Source organism: Colletotrichum karsti (assembly GCF_011947395.1).
Source record: "Colletotrichum karsti strain CkLH20 chromosome Unknown Scaffold18, whole genome shotgun sequence".
NCBI lineage: Eukaryota > Fungi > Ascomycota > Sordariomycetes > Glomerellales > Glomerellaceae > Colletotrichum > Colletotrichum karsti.
This window is the reverse complement of record NW_024065918.1, coordinates 954,375-969,490: the sequence shown is the minus strand read 5'-3', so window position 1 is coordinate 969,490 and position 15,116 is coordinate 954,375. Positions and strand designations below refer to the sequence as shown.

The window sequence follows — 15,116 nt, the reverse complement described above, 5'->3', positions numbered from 1 at the left end:
GGAGTCATCGGAGGGCGGTCAACTACCGGTGCGCCATGGTCCACGCTGACAGCACGATGAGGCCGAGGGTTTCGCATGATGGGAGGCGGTGTTGCGCTGGCTCTATCCTCGTCTATCATGTTGCCTCGTTGCCCCCAGGACGGCATGCCCATCGGAGCAGGATTCGTTGCGTGCCCTGTCTCTTCAGCGGGTGGTGATAGCTCTGGGAGAGCTGCCGTGGGGCCGCCACCGATAGATCTCCGAAAGAAATTCAATCGGTGGCCGCGAGGAGCTGCCCCGGAGGGAGGAGGGTAGTGGCTGTCCTTCGAACGTGACACGGACTTTGACTCCATGGGTGAAGCCCGAGCTACCGCGTCTGCCAATTGAAGCATGTGTGCATCTACACTGCTCTGTCTCGAACTACTGCGGGATGGGTCCTTACGCAGCTTCCCGTGGATAGGAGAGTGTCGAGATGTTGGCCCGGTCTTGGCACCCAGACTGGATCTCCTGTTAGGAGCTGGCGGGGGGTGGACCGCATCTGGGAACAAGGCTTCTTGCGCTGCCATGAGATCGACAGGATTGATCACTGGCTGAGAGAGGCCAAACGGGGCCGCAACTGACTCAAACATGCCAGGTGCCCATCCAGCACCTGATGGAGGGAAGTTGAAGAGATCTGGAGAATTGCTTCTGCTCTGTTCAAAGCCCTTGGGGTCCTTGCCTTGCTGCAGCCAAATATCGAGGCTGGAGTCTAGCGAGTGTACTGACTCAGTCTCAGATCCCCAGTCAGGCTCTCTGTGATGAGATATCGTGCTCTCGTCTGCCGACCTAGGGCGAGGAATCAAGGGTGGCCGTGTGTCGAAGGCGCTACTGATTGGTCCGTTACCAAAGGCGGAAACCAAAGGCTGCTGGAGAGCCGGAGCGCCTCTCGTGTGCTCTGCCTCATCAGACCTTCTTTCCGAGACAGACGGTTGACTTTTCTGTCCTGACACGTTGCGATTGCGGTCAATGTTGTCGTCGGAGTTGTTGAACCTTCGAAGAGTTGATGTTGAGATGGTATCGGGAGTCGGAGGAAAAGCCTGGTCGGAAGATCTGGTCACCGGCCCATCAGTCACGACCCTACGTAGAGTCCCCTGTTTCGCGTCTTTGACATATTGATGCGTTTGCCCCCTTTTAGCGAATGAGAGATGTTCCTGTGTTGGCGACCTGTCGAGGTATGAACGGTCAAGCCGCGCCAGCTTCTGGAGAGGCGATGTCTGATCAATGATATCCTGAATCGACTGGAACTGACCGGGACCTGTCGTGCGAGTGATTGAGCTAGCACGACTAGGTCTGTCAGGCCTCAATGGTGCCGCAACTATGGGCTTCTGCGGCTCAACGTTGTCACTGCCCATGGAGAGCTTGCGCGGTCGGGAGTGCGGAGAGGCGCCATCCATCATGGACGCATCGTCCGCTACGATGGTCTGATCCTGATCCCTCTCTCCGTACACGCTGATAAAAGAACTCTCGCTGAGGACACTGAGGCTAGGGCTCACCAAAGTGTCAATCCGAGGGTTTTCGTAGTCATCCGTGTCCTCAGTCCTGATCCTAGGCAAGCTGAGAGGACTGCCGTGAGAGTTGAGATATACCCTTCGCAAGTTCTCGGTGTTCTCGGTACGATCCGAAATGAAACTTGGCATGCGAGTGAGCGTATTCGCGTCCTCCTCAAGTCGGGCCAGATCCGCCATCTTGGGCTTGGGAGTAGGTCCATTAAGCCTCGATTCAGGCTCGCTCGCCGGGGAGTATGCAGCTGCGTCGACTTGCCGCACCATTTCTCGCTCTTTCAACATGGTCTCAACTTGCGCCTCCAGAGCGACGATCATCTGGACCGCTTCCTGTACTGCCTTGTCTCTTTTGTCCAGCTCGTCCAGAAGCTTATCGTTCACATTGTCTATTTGTGCCTTTTCCGTTTCGAGTGCCTCGATGCGTTCTTCGAGAACGCTCTGTCTTTCGCGTCGGTGGAACAGCTCGAGCTTGAGATCGAAGTTTTGCTTGTGCAAAGTGGAGACAGACTAAGACGATCGATGTCAGCAACATACTACAACATGGCGCAAAGGACACTTACGGCTTCCATCTCCTTCAGCCCCATTCCCCTCTTCTTCGCCGAGTCGCTAGTTCCGCTTGACATGGGCCGAAGGCCATCGACAGAACCACGTTTCGTGGAAGAGGTCTGGCTTCTTGGAGGGAACTCCGTTGAGGGACTCATTTTGGGTGTTGACTGTATGGCAGCCAATCGCTCTGCCTCTTCCCTGCTCTTTTGGAGCTTCTCCTGCAGATAGCTAGACGCCGCGCTTTGCCTGCCGGATTCTGAGGCTATGTCTCTGGACAATACTGAAGCAGGCCTGGAAGTGGTGGACGGGGCGCATGAAGCGTGGTGATATCTATGGGAAGGGTGGCCGCTCGATGAACGCGGGGAGGATACGAGGTGTGAAGTCGAGCTGTTGGCGCTTCTGGGGGTCACTCGGGTCGCGCTGGTACTTGTGCTCGATCTCGAGGATGTGCGAAGGAAGTTGGGAGAAGGATGCGGTCTCTCCCGATCGCGTGATTGTGCCCGACCTTCCATGTTGTTGGCGGAAAAGCAACGACGAAACCAAGCTGGCGATCCGACCAGGCCAATGCTGCCACAATAGCACCGGCCGCCCTGAACAGACGGCTCTTTGGACGAAGGATCGAACCGGCAGTCGAATTGTGGTGGTTACAGCCCGAATTGGTCAATAGTCAGTCCTGGCGATGGGGATGATGCCTGCTGGGGTGCGGAAGCGCAGATGGCAGCTGCGTGTTGCTAGCGTAGCTTGGCGAGAGGACGTTCGATGGTGTTGAGAAAGGGGACCAATCCCTGACTACAGTGCAGAGAAAAAAAGACGAAAACGCGGCAGAGTTAAGGCTCTTTTCACAATCCTTGTCGATATACCCTTTGAATTTGACCTGATAGTCGTTGTGGTGGGTGCGCTTTGAAGGTATAGTGGTGGCTGCTATTGCGGGAGAGCAGGCCAGAACCTGGTTTCTGTAGCGTTCAACTACCTGCGAATTGCGGCATGTGGTGGGCGTGCCGCAAGTGCGAAGCTGAAGTTTTGCGCGCAACTTGGGAGCAGGAGCCGTTTAAACACGAGAACTGGGTTACGTCGAACGGTTCGGCATGGACGGGTGTCGAGAAAAGTAGGTTCGAGTTCCAGGATCGGGTCTTTTTCAGGGCGTTGGATCGGCAGTTGGGGGTAGCGTTGGGCCGCGTCGTTGGGTGTATCCTCAGATCCTGCCACGAGTTTTCGGCGGTGGCAGCACAGGAATGTCTCAATTGACGGCGGCGGTGATGGTGGAATGTCTCGGATGTCGAAGCGAAGTCGAGCCAACTGGCGGAGGAGGCTGGAAGAAAAAGAATGCTGGGTATCTTAAATTGCAGAGATGAACGGTGAAACGCTGAGATGTCGGACTTCGAGTGGTGGTCTCGTCGTCAGCGTCGGTGTCGGTTCTGCCAGTATTGATGTAGATGTTGCTGCGATAAGCAATAACGTCGTCGGCGCCGTCTAAGAAACGATGAGTTTGACGGGGCGTTCTCGTGATTGACTCCGTCAAAGGCTGGGTTTCGCTTCGAAAAGACCCTAGGACCCTGGGAGATCGGACGGCGAGTGGTGGATGGTCGACAGGGCTGTGGTACCAATTGAAGTCGAGAAATGCGATCGGAAGGAGAGGGTTCGTTAGAAGAGCGCGGCGACGGTCAGCTTCGAAGAGGCATTGGCAGCGATATTGGCGAGCGCGACTGGCGGGAGGGGAGCAAGCGGGCGACGAGGATGACGGAGGAGCAAGAAACACATTTCTTTCGGTCGCCAGTCGGAAGGAAAGAAAGAGAGAAAGAGAGTCAAGAGTCAAGAGGGCACACGACGCGACGGGACGTCTCATGCAGCGAGACAAAAGTGACGAGGGTGCGGGTAGGCGCAGGCGCAGGGAAGTTGCAGGGGTCGTCGCAAGGAGGAGAAGCCGCAGGCCATGAGTCTGAGTCTGAAGCCTGGCGATGTTGAAGCCGGCCAGCCAATGACTGTGTCGAGATGAGCTTCGAATGCGATGCGACGCGGAGGTCAGCCCGGCCAGGAAGGGAGACTGTCACTGCGAGTGGGCAGGAGGCAAGGATCGCGGTGGGGGATGTCGGGACCTGGACGCGGAGTGGATAGTGTGATCCAGGGGTGGTGTTGTTGGTGTTGGTGTTGGTTTGAAGGAAGGATTCAAGCAGAAGAAGAAAATTCTCTGTTCAAGGGAAAGAATGTTGGAATTGTGACGAATTAAAATCCGAGTGAAAATGACAAAAGTGAATAAGAATCAAGCAAGGAAGGTCTGAGCCAGGCTGCTCTGGTGAAGGAAGGAGCCTTCAGGCAGGGCTGAGAAAGAGAAAGAGCATCGAAGAAGAAAAGGGTAATTGCAGTTTCCCTTCATTTCCATTTTCCTTCTTTTCCTCTCTTGGTTGGTCTTAAAAGCGCCTCGTCAGGTACGAATATCAAGGCAAGCCCAAAACACCATCAAAAGTCAGGAACAACAGACCAGAGGAGATTGCCGGCTTGAGGTCGACGCTGTTAGTGCCGCCGGCTTACACCCGTCAGTCGCTAGTCCCCCTCTTTAGCGGGTGGCTTCTTGGTAAGAGATCGGTCCCGTCCTCTACTAGTAATTACAGAGATGCAGCGATGAAGCTGAATTCCTATGTTGGTATTCTTCTCAGTCTCGCATTCGTCTTCTTGATGCCATGAAGTCAGTGTCAAGCTTCCCGGAGCTGCACACAAACATTCCCTGGACCCCTCATCCCATCTCTCATACCGGCCCGTCGGCGCCAGGGTCCAGCTGTCAGATCCTTCGGCCCCTCAGGTGGCCCTTTGCTATGACCTTCTGCACCCCATTCTCATTCCACCCACGACCATCAATCCTGCATTGTGGTCAGAAATGCGGATGGACAAGTCCAAATCCGAAAATATCGACCGTGGAAGCTTAAAAGAGAAGCTACCGGCTCGCTAGGAGCTCGGGCATTTTCTTGCCTTTTGCGCTAACAGCTAGTACCACGTCCAAGCTCCTCTTCTTCAGGTAGGTACCTCTCTCTGCACAAAACAATCCATCCCACTTATGCAAGTCAGGGATTATGCAGTCATCCAATTTTTCACCACACCAAAAAAGGTGACGGCCAATTGCTCCGAGCTATCATCCTTGCTTTTCCTTCTTTTCTCCTGCATCCTCCTGCATCTCGCCCTCAGAGCACGCCCAATGGGAGACCGTTCCAGTGTGACGGAAACAAGGCATGCCCCGGTCTCGGCTGCAGCCCAACTCTGCCGCGCACCTTTCACTTTTCAGGGGCGCCGTCATCACACCCGAAAAAGGGGTCGACTTTTGTTCCCTTCAGAGTCAACCTGGAAGTAATGGCCAGGAAGGTCTTGCTCGACCGGCCTCGTACTCACGGGAAAAGGCTGGCGTTGAAGACATGTTCCAGGAAAGAAGCAAACGTTGTACGAACACGTCGCATCCTACGTCCGTACTACGAGAACCTACTGTCACAAACGACACCAGAAGCCTCCAGTTCTACGGATAGCAGCCGTCTTTTCCCTTCCATCACCGCCATAGCGCAAATCATGCGGCTGCCACAACCCGAAGGAGGTCACATTGGTACCTGATTTCGGCCACCGTCCTCGCCCAATCGAGGCTACTGACGGGCAATTCGATGGCATATCGATTTTGCCAATTTCGAGCCCGCCGGCTTTTGGCTTTTTACTCAACGCCGTCACACCTCGCCGGCTCTTAGCTGCTTATCCGAACCGCCTCAATGTTGCGCCGCCGAACCCTCGACTCCGTCTCATCGCAGCCCGACCGGCGTCTTGACCGATCAAGAGGCACGACTTCCAAGTTCCCAAGCCACCCGTTCTGTCTCTGATTGTGCGGGGGCCACCGAGACTGTCTTGCTCTGAACCACAAGCTGGTACGAGGACGAAGTTGTGGCCGGTCAAAGCCTTGGAGATATGATGGAATTCGATCCCAGCCCCTTTTGCCAAACGCACATCGGCCGCTATTCCAAGATAGCTCCGGTTCCCCGCCATTGCCGGCGTCAATGCCTCCAGATGGCATTCCTAGGATCTTGTTAACGTTCCGTTGGAGCCGTGTGCCGCCCAACATGCTCTCAGCGCTCTGCCTTTCGAAGGAACACTTTCGACTTAAGCAAGAATCGGCTCTCGATACGCCGACCCCAACCTCCTCGCAATCAATCGGGTCGAGAAATTGTTTGATTGAGTTCAGCCTACGTGCAACGTCCTGTTTCAACATGACTCGGATGTCGTGTGACCACAATTAAGACAAGAGGCCGGCGCACCCGTCGGATCACCATCGTCTAGTATGGCTGACGCCGTGGAGGCGGCCCGCGATATGTCCAGCGCAATCGCATGCACCGCCGGTTGAGGGCTTCCTGCGGTGTTCCGTGGCTGCCTCGTCTTCAGCAATTTCGAGATGTTGGACAGTTCGTTCCTCGGATAGCACTGCATTCGCTTACGCAGGTACACCCTCGCGTCAGGACCATCGCCAACTTATTCTCAGCAACGTCATCAGGCGGGGGGAATTTTGCCCGGTCGAAACGCCGGCAGATTCCCCTCCTCCGGGGTGCAAATGCACTCAATTTGAAGCGCCACGCGACCAGACACCTCATATCCCTGCAAATGCGACTCAGCCCTCCTGCAAGGGTACGCGGTGGACGCGGACGCGACGTCGTGCCATTCTGAGGGTATTTGATTCACCATATGTAGGAGCTTAGACAGTTCACTTCGAGAGAAGCAATTCGGTGTCCTTGCTGAATGAGCCATGTCTGTCGGTATCAACGGGGCTGACTAGCTGAGGAGGGGGACTCGTTGCGGCATAGCAGACCATCTCATGCAAGCACTGAACTTTCGTCAGGGATATCGTCAGTCCTTGCCGTTCCCCTCATCCATGATCATGGAATTCGGCATTGAACGCCTGGCCCAAGCGTCATCACTCATATTCATGCAGACGCAGTACACCATCGTTATTCTATCGTCTGGTCGAACAGCACACAAAGATTACGAGATCGACTTGAATACAAACCTTAAGGATTCGGGATTGGATATCGACAACTACATCGGCGTCTACACAAACGGAAGAATTACATGGCTGGCGTGCTTCCCTCCCAGATGCACCACATGCCTTCCCCGATTCAACCCATGATCGGCCCCGAAATTATTCACCGCAAAGCTCCTCCCACTAACAACGATCCTCACGCTCTCCCCTTCTTCAAACTCGATACCGGTAGCCCAGATGCCGATGTCCAGCCTCGCAACCTCGCCAGGCGTGATTTTCTCCTCCTTTTCATGCGGATGGTACGGCCAGTGCGGATGCATGCTCTTCGCCTCGTCAATCGCCCGGTGCGACGCGCGCAGGATCCCGACGGGGCCTTTGTACAGCACAACCTCCGTCTCCTGCTCCGGCGAGAACTCCTCAAACGTCTTGACGGGGATTCCCTTCCACGGGATGTTGAGGTTCTTCATCTGCTTCCCCTCGCGGTCCAGCTTCTGGATCATGACGTACACGTCCATGTCGTCGTGATCCGCGCAGGACATGTACAGCACCGCTTTCGGCAATCCCATGAGCCGCGTCGTCTCCGTGAACGTGTACGTGAATCCCACGCTCTCCGAAGACGTTGAATCATACCCGACGTCTTGGGTCTCCGCCGGCGCCGCGCCGGGTACGAGCTCCTCCCCGCTCCCGAGGTAGAACTGCTTGTACTCCGTCCTCTTCGGCGGGAACTCCTCCTCGACGATGTTCTCAATCGCCTGCGGCACCTTGTTCCCAAACCTCAAGAGCGCCATCCGAATCTTCGGCGTCTTCTCCCACCCATTCTTCACCCCCTTCAGGTAAAAGTCAAAGAAGTCAAACAACTCCTCCTTGGCCTGCGGGTTGCCCCAGAGGTCAAACCACTCCTGCCACGGGTGCCACCTCAACCACTTCTCCTCCGACTGCACCTCCAACCACGCCCTGATCGCCCCCATCCCGTGCATCGTGTTCGTCCACGTCCCCGTGATATACGTAGGCACGTTGATCTTCGTCATATCAGGCCTCTTGTCGTTCCACCACGCGTTCGCGAGCGGGTGCTTCTCGTACATCTCCCTGAAGCTCTCGAGCCCGTGGCGGCCCTTGAGCATGTGCTTCACGATCAGCTGATCGAACAGGTCCCCGGCGTAGATGCCCCCCCGCGCGAACTGCTCGCGGTAGAGGTCCCCGCACCCCTCCCACGGCGCGATGGCGGCGAGGCTCGGCGGCCGCAGCGCGGCGATGAACCACTGCGCGATCGCCAGGTGCGAGTTCCCCGCCAGCCCGACCTTGCCCGTGCACCAGCCCATCCCGGCCACCGCCTCGATCGTGTCGTACCCGTCCTCGGCCTCCCGCGTGCCCATGATCACCATCGTGCCCTCGCTGTCGTACGCCCCGCGCGTGTCGACGTTGACGACGGCGTAGCCGCGCGGCACCCAGTCCGCCGGGTCCGGGGCCTCGAACTTCTCGAGGCCCGAGAGCGTGCCGGCGGGTATCCCGAGGTTCCACGGCGTCATGTAGCCCAGCGACATGATGCCGTTGAACGTCTTGCCGAAGGGCGACCAGCAGATCAGGGCCGGCACCCTCTCGGAGGTCGCGGGCCGCAGGATGTCGGCGTAGAGGGTCGCGCCGTCGCGCATCTTGAGGGCCACGTCGTGGTCGACGCGGATGTCGCAGGGGAGAGGGCGGGCGTCCGGGTGAGGGTATTTCCAGCCCTTGGGGAGGGTCTCGGAGCGAGGGTCGAGGCCGGTGTAGCCGTGACTGTGTACCGGGGCGCTGAGGGGCTCGATTGGGACCGAGACCCCGCGGAAGGATGTGGACGTCATCGTGAAGTGGTTCTTTTCGAATTTCCCTTCACTGTGTCCTCAGATGACTGGCTTCGAAGGTATGATGGTTGTTGTGAAGTACACGGCACGCAGAAGGAAGCTGGGAGGAAACATCGTGACAGCTGACTTCATTTAAGAGACCAAATGCCATCCGCAAGTTTCGTCACCAACATCGAGAAGCCGCGAATCTTCCCCGCGATGGAGTTCCGGGAGAGATTGCCGATTTCGATAATATCGATGCATGATGTTAGTTCGACCCCGGGGGAGAGGAGCCGGAGGACCCACCAACTCCCGAGCCGAACAACACCAAGCCGGCCCATTTCCCGAACCGAAACATAGGTGCGAAACGTCAACTCCCACCACAGGTCTGTCCCCCACTCATACCGTCCCGGGCCGAAGAGGCAAAAAGACGACTTTGGGGCTAAATGGCCCGAAACGTTTCCTCGGAATAGTTCTCACTGTGTACGAAGAAGCCTCGTCGGGATTACGAAAGACATTCCAGACTCGTGGATCGAGGCTGAGATGGCGAACTTCTCAGATGGGTTGATGTCAAGTATAAACAGATCTCGAAACCTTCTTCGAATGCCCTGAATCATGCCACCACCGAGTCATCTTCACCACAAGTGAACGAACCAGAGCAAGAGTCTCCTGTTGAAATTCGATCACAATGGTCATCGCCACAGACTACAACTCCGCCTCGGCGACCATCACGGTCCCGGCCAGCAAGAAACAAGAGACGGCGGCGGCCGCCGCGCCTCTGGTCCCGAAGCCCGCCGGCCCTAACAAGCTCTTCTCCAAGGAGGGCGTCACGTACGGCGACTTCCGCGATGACCTCCTCCGCGACGGCTACGTCGTCGTCAAGGGCGCCATCCCCCGCGAGAGAGCGGACAAGTACGGCGACGAGATGATGTCCTACCTCGAAAACTTGTAAGTCCCTTCCTACCTCCCGCAATCCCGTGAATCCGGTTTCCGACTAACCACCGCCAAAAACAGCGCCGGCGGCCTCGGCTTCGACCGCAACGACCCCAGCACCGTCAAAGAATCCAACCTCCCCATCATCACCGAGAAGGGCATGTGCCTCGGCTACGGCATCGCCCACGAGTCCTTCACCTGGTCCGTCCGCCAGGAGCCCGGCGTCGTCTCCGCCTTCGAGACCGTCTACGACACCCCCGACCTCATCGTCTCCTTCGACGCCGTCAACATGGCCTTCCCCAACCGGCCCGACGTCGCCCCCAACAAGCCCTGGCCCCACCAGGACCAGGACCCCGAGAAGCCCGGCTTCCGCTGCCTCCAGGGGCTGGTCAACATCCTCCCCAACGGGCCCCGCGACGGCGGGCTCATCGTCTGCAAGGGGGCCCACCTCCTCAGCGAGGAGTTCCACGAGGCGTTCCGCGACGAGCCGGACCGCATCTGGGCGTGGACGAAGGAGTGGTACGGGTTTACCGAGGCCGGGATGAAGTGGCTGGCGGAGAAGGGGTGCGAGTGGGTCAAGATCGACGCGGAGCCCGGGGACCTGTTGCTGTGGGACAGCCGGACGCCGCATTACAACCTTAGCCCGGAGGGCGAGGGCCCGCGGTTCTGCGTGTACACGTGTTACATGCCGGTCGCGGAGGCGAGCCAGGAGGACCTGGTCAGGAAGAAGGGGGCTTTCGATAACCTGCAGAGCACGACGCACTGGCCGAACGCGATGCACGTCGGTGGGATTCCCGTGAAGAGGGGCGGGGAGCCGTGTCCGTATAACACGGGCAAGCCGAGGAGCGCGCCGAGGTTGACGGAGAGGGGGTACAGGTTGACCGGGATTCCGTATATTCAGGGGGCGCCGATTGAGGCGTAGGAGGGCTGGAATGTGTGGTTTTGTTTGATGGTGGATGATGTAGTTATGTTCCGAATACCAGATTATCGCGTAGAATACAATCCAGTGTGAGAGCATGCTTGAAATTATGTTAAAAACCACCTCGCTCCGGCCATCCCCATCCGTACCCAACACCAAAAGCGCGTCAAAGCTGGCCCAATAATATGGCCCGCTCATTGCGCAGATCGTGCCACGTCTTGGTCGTCAAGAACGAGACTCTTCCCGCACACCTCTTCTTCCAATCGTCCAAGGCCTTGTCGATCTCCTGCACGGTTCGTCCGGTGAGCGGGGTTGCTTTCCGCTCCGCCAGTATCCGCGCCTTCCATGCCCTTTCCTGCGGCGTCGTTCCCAGCATCGCGGCGGAGAGGGGGCTCAGAGGACGGGCGTTCGAGCTCTCGGTCCTGTTGCTGATGTGTTGTTGCGTGTTTGTGGGATGTTGAGGCGCAGGTGCGATCGCAGCCAGGGTCTCATCCATGGGTTCGCTCTTCACGGACTCGCTCCTCACGGCCATTTCTCCAGTCGTCCGGCGTCTCTGTTCCGGAGGAGGGTATGGGTGTGCTCGTGAGTCGCTAGTCCGCTTCGTCCTCTTCCTCTTCCTCTCAGCCGGCGGCTCAGAAGCGGCCGCGGTCTCCTGTGGCGGGTGTTCGTCCTTGATTCGACAGGAGTAGCTCTGCTCCAAGTCGGGATAACCCTTCATGAGACCCGTCCGCCTCACCTCCCCCGTAACCTCATCCAGTCTCTCCAAAAGCTCCACCATAGGACCGATCCTATCCTCCACCTCGACCGCCTTCTCTCTCGGGATCTCCCCCCTCTCCAGCAACCACTTCCCGAGATACTCCGCGCCGGCCGCGTACAGCCTCCGGTACTCCGCCTCCACCCCGTGCTTCACCTGCGCACACTGCGCCCTGGCCTCGACCAGCACGTTCGCGGAATGCGCGACGGCGTCCTCGGCGCGGGCTTTCCGCGCCCTGGCGGCCCCCAGCGCGCGCGTCGCGCTGGCGAGCTCGGCCTCGTCGGCGTCGCACCCGGCTCGGACGGAGTCGATCAGGGACGCGCTGGTGGAGGCGCCGAAGGACACGGCCCACGCGGTCTTGCTGCGGAGCCTGTAGTCGTGCCGGGCGCAGAGGAACGTGGAGGGGTTCGCGTGCGTGTGGACGATTCTGTGGCAGCCTCTGCAGGGGTCGGGGTCTGCGTCGCAGCAGATATCCGTGAGGGTTGTAAAGGACATAAAGACGGCGGTTTGAGGGGTTGCGATGATGGGCTCTTTTCCAGGCGTGAGGAGTTTGGTTCGGTTTATTATATAAAGATTAGTGAGCGTGCTGGTTGATTTTTGGATGGCAGATGGTTGGCATGAGTTTTGTTTTTGATTCAAGTGAGTGTGAGTTGCTCATAGTGAAGTATGGAGGATAAGTGCTCGTGAGTGTCGATCTGAGTGCAGGGATTGGCGCGACAATTTCGCGTGCCCTTCAATTAATGAACGCGCCCACGCGCCTCAATGTGAAGTGGCCCATACATTTGTCAACCAATCCGAATTCTCAGCCAGTAGCCTCACATGATGAGTAGAGAATCACAGTTGTAATTCACTGATCACTGGCTGAAGTCCTCGTACCTTGCACTTCTCTTCAACTATGTCCAACACCCCTCCGTAAACATCTATAAATCTATGCTCCCTCCTCAACACCAGCCGCCATTCGCCAGGTAAGCATGATGATGGTGATCTTATTGTTTTATGCCGGGGGCTCCCTATCAATGGCTCAGCGCGCCTTTCGTAAGTCGAACGTCTAATTAGCTATATAAGAATCTTTCAACTACAACCATATTAAGCAAATTTCGAGATGTACCTACACCTCACAGTCCCCATTGACGCTTTTTCTCACGTTGCGGCAGCCGGAAGTGTCACACTTGGTCGTGGTTGTGATACCAAGCAGTTCGATGCTCAATAATTTAAGAGTCCGGGGGGTTAGAGGCGAAACATATTGCTTTTCGAATGACTTACACGTACCTCCAGTCATCACAAGGAGAAGGGTTCCATGATAATTGATGTCTACATGATGGCATGGGACGCGAAATCACGAATCCCGCCCTTCTTTCGGAATATTTAGTGTCAAGATTGACTTACAACCAAGATTGACTTACAACCGCTTTGAAATACATCATTTCTCATGTCCTTCGCATTGAAAAGTTACCGCTATCACTGAGCAATCTCAGGCCACAACTTTCTAGTCGCCCACATCCTGATCCGGCTTCCGAAAAAGTACACCGGAATCGTGATGGCACCCAGCACACCCGATATAATCGCAAAGATGTTCATCGCTCCATTGTACCCGGTCAGATTGATCAATGGCACGGTGGAATAGCTCAGTCCGAACGAGATGAAGCCGCGGCCAGCACAGATGACCAGCAGAAGGGGACCTGCTTTACTCGGGAAGCTGTCGATGGCGTAGGTGATGCCGATCAGGTTGGCTCCCAGGAAGGCAAAGTAGCCCACGTGGTAAGGCGCTACGATCGTCATCCAGTGCCATCGCTCGGGGAATGCGCCGGCCTGGCCGTAGAAGACGCATGCCACGATGGCCGAGACGATGGGGATGCTGAGGATGATCAGTCGGTATTCGGGCTGTGAGAGGTTTTGGTCAGTCCTCATTCATACTAAGTCAAGGTCGTAACCAAGAAGCCACTCTTACCTGGAAAACGCCGTTCTTCAATGTACTCTTCGTCCGAGCCAGCATATCAGAGCCGTAGCCGAGGAGGGGAACCATGATGACACAGTCTAGCACCTGGACTAGTTGAACATATCCCAACCACTCCGACTGGAAAGAATACGGCGGTGACATGAGAATCGTGGCGAAAGTCGACGCTTGGTAGATGTAGATGCCCAGAAACGTTCCGTTGATAAGCAGCATCCAGACGATGTTGGGCAGGCAAAGCGACTGAAAGGTCTCTCTGTAGAAAACGAGCGTCTGCCTCCACTCCGGCTTGAAGTGGAAGATCCGCAGATCCGACCGCCAAGTGCGCTCGCCAAACACCTCCGGCTGAAGAACGTGGTTCTCGCGGGTCGTGACCTGGAAGACCATCTCGGTGTCGCCCTGTTTGGCCACGTTGCCGTCGTCATCCAGCTTCAGATGAACAGCGCCCCCTGCAACATTCACACATCAGCATGCTGGAACCTCGAGACGGACGACTAATGTATCAACTTACGATCGGCATCTTTGGGTCTATCATACTTGGTCTCCACGGCGAAGAAGAACGCCAAGCCGAGGATGACGACGTTGATGAGCGTGACGATGATGTACCACCACTTGATCCCCCAAGCCGGGACGATGTACGCCGTGGCGACGAACATGCCGGCGGTGCCCACGGTCTGCACGCCGATGAACCACGACAACTTCGCGCTCCTTTCGTGGAGGAAGTGGATCTCCTCGATGATGAAGGGCGCCAACGCCTCGCTCTGGCCGGCAGCAATGCTGTAAAAGTTGCGCCCGGCGATGTGGCTGCTCAGAGAGCCGGAGAAGGCGCACCAGAGGCCGGATATGACCATCAGGACGAGCGAGGCGAGAAACACCGGGCGCCGGCCGACGGTCACGCAGAGGGGCATCGAGAAGAGGTTGCCGATGCCCATGAATAGTGTTGGGTAGGTGAGGAGGTCCGTTGCGCGGGTTGCTTCTTCCGGTGGGTATTCTTTAAGGACAGAGGGGAATACGGCGCCTAGTCCTGAAGTCACCAGGACGGCGATGGCTGAGTATGAGCCGACGACAAAGATGATGAGGTATTTGTGCCATGTCGGGAGATTCAGAGGGTCTATTGTCTTTGGTTAGTAGTTTACTCAGGATTAGCAACGACGGACAACACGTACCTTTAGGATCTGGACTCGGAGTCGGAATCAACACAACAGATCCTCCTTGAAGTAATTGGACGGTGCCATGTGCTTGTGCATCCTGTTTGTCATGGCCCTTCCGAATGGGCGACTCAACCGTGTCAACACGAGGTTCGTCATCTTTTGTGTTAGTAGGCTCGTGCATGTTTAATCAGCCAAATTGGCAATTGCCTAACTGATAGCATAAACAAAAGGAATAATCGCAAGCTTCGACAAAGCCTCGGCCTAGAGGTGAGGTCGGAGGTTTCTGAGTCAGGGACATGTCTGAGGTGGATGGAGTTCTACGTCTGTGTCTATATACACCTCAACCGGAAGTCTATTCTCGTCAACTCGCAGCAAAGAGTCTCATAAATCAAGGCCCTCGAGTTCATCTCGTCGACGTCTTGTAGCCTTGGCTCATTGTCGTATTGACACGAAGCTGCCAATCTGCATCCACTCCAACATGGTTGGCTCATCGGCTCGGCTCAGACCCATCAAATCCCGATACTATGAGACTCTC

General features: G+C 56.6%; 5 protein-coding genes across 5 annotated transcripts; 1 reads left to right on the top strand and 4 right to left on the bottom strand.

Annotated features, from left to right (window-relative positions):
- Positions 1-250: 250 nt before the first annotated feature.
- Positions 251-2,221, bottom strand: CkaCkLH20_06359 (uncharacterized protein; the record flags this gene model as incomplete). Its single annotated transcript, XM_038889076.1, has 3 exons — positions 251-297; positions 422-2,027; positions 2,081-2,221. The coding sequence occupies 3 exons, from the start codon at positions 2,219-2,221 to the stop codon at positions 251-253; spliced, it is 1,794 nt and encodes a 597-aa protein (XP_038745877.1).
- A 4,906-nt stretch (positions 2,222-7,127) lies between these two features.
- Positions 7,128-8,894, bottom strand: CkaCkLH20_06358 (X-Pro dipeptidyl-peptidase C-terminal non-catalytic domain-containing protein; the record flags this gene model as incomplete). The annotated part of the gene is made up of 1 exon (XM_038889075.1): positions 7,128-8,894. One exon carries the CDS (start codon positions 8,892-8,894, stop codon positions 7,128-7,130), a length of 1,767 nt encoding a protein of 588 aa, XP_038745876.1.
- A 667-nt stretch (positions 8,895-9,561) lies between these two features.
- CkaCkLH20_06357 (phytanoyl- dioxygenase) lies at positions 9,562-10,728 on the top strand (the record flags this gene model as incomplete). The annotated part of the gene is made up of 2 exons (XM_038889074.1): positions 9,562-9,821; positions 9,888-10,728. The coding sequence occupies 2 exons, from the start codon at positions 9,562-9,564 to the stop codon at positions 10,726-10,728; spliced, it is 1,101 nt and encodes a 366-aa protein (XP_038745875.1).
- Positions 10,729-10,891: 163 nt separating this feature from the next.
- Positions 10,892-11,974, bottom strand: CkaCkLH20_06356 (uncharacterized protein; the record flags this gene model as incomplete). Its single annotated transcript, XM_038889073.1, has 1 exon — positions 10,892-11,974. The coding sequence occupies one exon, from the start codon at positions 11,972-11,974 to the stop codon at positions 10,892-10,894; it is 1,083 nt and encodes a 360-aa protein (XP_038745874.1).
- A 963-nt stretch (positions 11,975-12,937) lies between these two features.
- On the bottom strand, positions 12,938-14,762 carry CkaCkLH20_06355 (major facilitator superfamily transporter; the record flags this gene model as incomplete). Its single annotated transcript, XM_038889072.1, has 4 exons — positions 12,938-13,360; positions 13,428-13,879; positions 13,942-14,541; positions 14,597-14,762. The coding sequence occupies 4 exons, from the start codon at positions 14,760-14,762 to the stop codon at positions 12,938-12,940; spliced, it is 1,641 nt and encodes a 546-aa protein (XP_038745873.1).
- Between the last annotated feature and the right edge of the window lie 354 nt (positions 14,763-15,116).